Source organism: Microtus oregoni, unplaced genomic scaffold (assembly GCF_018167655.1).
Source record: "Microtus oregoni isolate MIOR12 unplaced genomic scaffold, Mior012 000005F_ref0000423, whole genome shotgun sequence".
Lineage (NCBI taxonomy): Eukaryota > Metazoa > Chordata > Mammalia > Rodentia > Cricetidae > Microtus > Microtus oregoni.
Window position 1 is genome coordinate 34,807,011 of NW_024543064.1, and position 4,007 is coordinate 34,811,017.

Sequence of the window (4,007 nt, forward strand, 5' to 3'; positions counted from 1 at the left end):
TTATCGAAAGGTAATATTCCTGTGCTGGAGAGATAGTTCAGTTGTTAAGAGCCCTGATTGCTCTTGTTAGAAGACCTGGGTTCAGTTCCCAGCACCTGCATGACATTTCACAACCATCTGCTTCCATGGGATACGATTCTCCCCTCTGGCATCTGATGGCACCAGGCCCTCATGTGGTGCCCATACATACATGTAGGCAAATGACTCATGAATTAAAAATAAATGCACACTTTTATAAAGGTGATATTCCATACATGAGACCAAGACAAGTAATCGAGGGACAGAAAACATTTTAGTCTCACACATTTCAAATAATATATATTGTCATTTTAAAATAAATCATTTTCGCTCTTCCTCGCTTGTTTCCTGCGTAGGTGGGTGGCGGACGGAGGCGGTGAGCTCCGGAGTCCGATGCTTCGAGCGGCGGCCGGCGAGATTTCACACTGCAGGACCTGAGCCCTTTCGTTGGTGGCACGCAGGTCGGTGTGCCTAGGCGGAGAGCGTGGAGAGACCTAAAGGCAGAGGCGCAGCTCCCTGCCGCTTTGCTCCTGCAGCGGGAAGCTGTACCTCGCCTGCAGACTGAGCTGAACTCTTTTAGTGCAGCAAGCATCTGTTGGAGGAGTAACTCCCAAGGAATCAAAGATGAGTAAGAGCAAAGACGATGCGCCTCATGAACTGGAGAGCCAGTTTATCTTACGATTGCCCCCAGAATATGCCTCAACTGTGAGGAGGGCGATGCAGTCTGGACACGTCAACCTGAAGGACAGACTGACCATTGAGTTACACCCTGACGGGCGGCATGGAATCGTCAGGGTGGATCGAGTGCCCTTGGCCGCAAAATTGGTAGATTTGCCTTGTGTTATGGAAAGCTTGAAAACCATCGACAAAAAAACCTTTTACAAGACAGCAGATATCTGTCAGATGCTTGTATCCACAGTAGATGGTGACCTATACCCTCCTGTGGAGGAGCCGGTTGCCGCCGCTGATCCCAAAGCAAGCAAGGAAAAAGATAACGACAAAGAGAAGAAGTTTCTTTGGAACCATGGAATCACTCTACCTCTAAAAAATGTCAGAAAGAGAAGGTTCCGGAAGACAGCAAAGAAGAAGTATATTGAGTCTCCCGATGTGGAAAAAGAAGTGAAGCGGTTGCTGAGTACCGATGCTGAAGCTGTCAGCACTCGTTGGGAGATAATTGCTGAAGATGAAACAAGGGAGACCGAAAATCAAGGCCTCGATATCTCCTCTCCAGGAATGTCTGGCCACAGGCAGGGCCATGACTCACTAGAACTTGATGAGCTTCGAGAGATATTCAATGACCTCAGCAGCAGCAGTGAAGATGAGGAAGATGTCAACATCATTGGCACCGAGGAAGATCTGGAGAGGCAGCTACAAGACAAGCTCAATGAGTCAGGTGAACAGCACCAAGAAAATGAAGGAACCAACCAGTTGGTTATGGGAATTCAGAAACAGATTGATAACATGAAAGGCAAGCTCCAGGAGACCCAAGACAGGGCAAAGCGCCAGGAGGATCTCATCATGAAAGTAGAAAACTTGGCTCTCAAGAACAGGTTTCAGGCTGTTCTGGATGAACTCAAACAAAAAGAAGACAGGGAGAAGGAGCAGCTTAGTTCTTTGCAGGAAGAACTAGAATTACTCCTAGAGAAGTGAGAATGTTGATTTCCGTTCTTTGACTGGTCAGCTTGAGAAAATTTTCATTTTCATAATACGATCTCAGAATTATTCTCTATAGTGTTGGGAGTTTTGTTGAATTTTGTTGGCTGTTTTTAGAAATGTTACCAAGGTTTTCATTCTTTAGGAAGTATGGTTACATGGGCAGGTGTAGGTGTAAGATTAGTGAACAGTTGAACTTTAATTGTTCACCATAGGACATGATTACATTTGTCTCTTTTCAAGAAGTTTTTATTTCTATTCTGTGTTGCTAAGATCAGTAAGAAGCTAGCCTATGGGCAGTGAAGTTATTTTTATTTTTTTAATATATGTATACAGTAGCTATTTTATTAGCTACCTAGGAAGTTCCATGTATAGAAATGTAAGTTTTTGCACAAGTTGTTTCTTGCAAAATAAAAGCTACCAGTTTTTGCATTATAAAAAAATAAAAAACAAAAAAATCATTTTCAGATTTAAAAACTCAAGGGTGGCAGCTGGGCAAGGTGGCACATATCTAGACACAGAGGCGGGCAGATTTCTGTGAGATCAAGATCAACCTGGTCTATTGTAATTGTAAAAATAAAACACTGCACAGTTCCCTGTGCGTCGGCAGTGTGCCCCAGGCAGGGAGCCACACAACAGGTGAGAGACTTTGGCGGATCACCAGGTCCCAAGGAACTATGGCGGGTGAGAGACAGAGATGGATAGGCACAGCATGCAAGAGTGATGTGGGATATTTGTTTAGTGGATTATGGTAGGGAAGGGGACAGGGGAGAGGGAGGGAGAAGGGGAACGAGGAGAAAGAGGCAGAGAGAGAGGATGTAGGGGGGAGAGGAGAGGAGAGGGAGGAGAAACTACCTCTTAGGGAGGGAGGAAAGGGAGAGCTTGCAGGCAGGAAGCAGAAGGAAGATTCTCCTGCCTCTGTAGACTTGGGAGGGCTGGGCTTGTCTCTTGAAGGGACAGGACAGACATTACATTTACAAAGGGAGTTCCAGGTCAACCAGGACAGTTAAACAGAGAAACCCTGTCTTGAAAAAAACCAACAACAAAAGCTCAGTGTGTGGAAGGATTGAACTCCAAGTTTTCTTCTCACCTCCACATGTTCACTATGGCTCAAGTACCTGATTCCTCTAACTAATAAATGCAGGTTTTAATACAAAACAACCTTTCTTAAATCCAACCCAAGGTGAGTTTTATTTAATTTGATATTTTAAAAACAGGATCTCGGGCGTGAGCGTGGCTGTGCCGGTGCATGGAGCCAGAAGCAGCCTCTGGGATGGACGTGTTTCTCATGATCCGGCGCCACAAGACCACCATCTTCACGGTTGCCAAGGAGTCGAGTACCGAATTCGAGCTGAAGCACGTCGTTGAGAGCATCCTTAAGCGGCCACCAGATGAACAGCAGCTGTACAAGGGCGACCAGCTCCTTGATGATGGGAAAACTCTGGGCGAGTGTGGCTTCACTAGCCTGACAGCAGGGCCAGAGGCCCCAGCCACAGTGGGCCTGGCCTTCCGAGAGGACCATGCCTTTGAAGCCCTGCACATTGAGCCCTTCTCCAGCCCTCCAGACCGTTCATATGCGATGAAGCCACAGGATTCTGGAGACAGTGACGATTAACAAGCTGTGTAGTGAGGGCCCCAGGCCCACTCCCTAACCCCAGAGACCAATTCCCTTAATAAAGATTTGGCTGTCAAAAAGAAAAAACCAAAAACAGGATCTCATTATGTGTACTTGGTTGTTCTTGGAACTCACAGTGTAGATCAGGCTGGTCTCAAACGCAAGTGGATCTCTTCCTGCCTCTGTCTCTTGAGTGCTGGATTAAAGATACATGCAACTGGGCCTGGCAAATTTAAGTATTTCATTTATTAATTTGTGTGCATCTATGTGTGTGGTAGAATATGTGTCAAGGCTGCTTTTAGGTAGAGGTCAGAGAACAGCTTGCAAAAGTTGGTTCTTTCCTACCATCCTGTTAAAAAGAAGAGGTGGGATTTGCCCCAGGTGTGGTGGCCTATGCCTTTAATCCCAGCACTCTGGAGGCAGAGGCCTTCGAATCTCTGAGTTCAAGGTAAGACTGGTCTGGTCTACAAAGATAGTTCCAGGACAGATAGGACTGACAAACAGAGAAACCCTGTCTGGAAAAAAAAATGGGATTCGGGTTGTCAGCAGGTGCCATTATTCCCTCTGCTGAGTCTATCACAGACCTTTTTGTTTGGTAGGGTTGTGTGCTTATTTATGCCTTCACTGCCTTTTATAGATAGTAAACATTTGTCAGAAAGCCAGGTGTGGTGGTGCATGTCTTTATCCCAGCACTTGCGAGGCAGAGACAGGTTTCTGGGTT

General features: G+C 46.1%; 2 protein-coding genes across 2 annotated transcripts; both read left to right on the top strand.

Annotated features, from left to right (window-relative positions):
• The first annotated feature begins 642 nt into the window (after positions 1–642).
• On the top strand, positions 643–1,668 carry LOC121448856 (transcription initiation factor TFIID subunit 7-like). Its single transcript, XM_041653119.1, has one exon. The coding sequence runs from the start codon at positions 643–645 to the stop codon at positions 1,666–1,668; it is 1,026 nt and encodes a 341-aa protein (XP_041509053.1).
• Positions 1,669–2,944: 1,276 nt separating this feature from the next.
• LOC121448879 (elongin-B-like) lies at positions 2,945–3,286 on the top strand. Its single transcript, XM_041653137.1, has one exon. The coding sequence runs from the start codon at positions 2,945–2,947 to the stop codon at positions 3,284–3,286; it is 342 nt and encodes a 113-aa protein (XP_041509071.1).
• Positions 3,287–4,007: the final 721 nt, after the last annotated feature.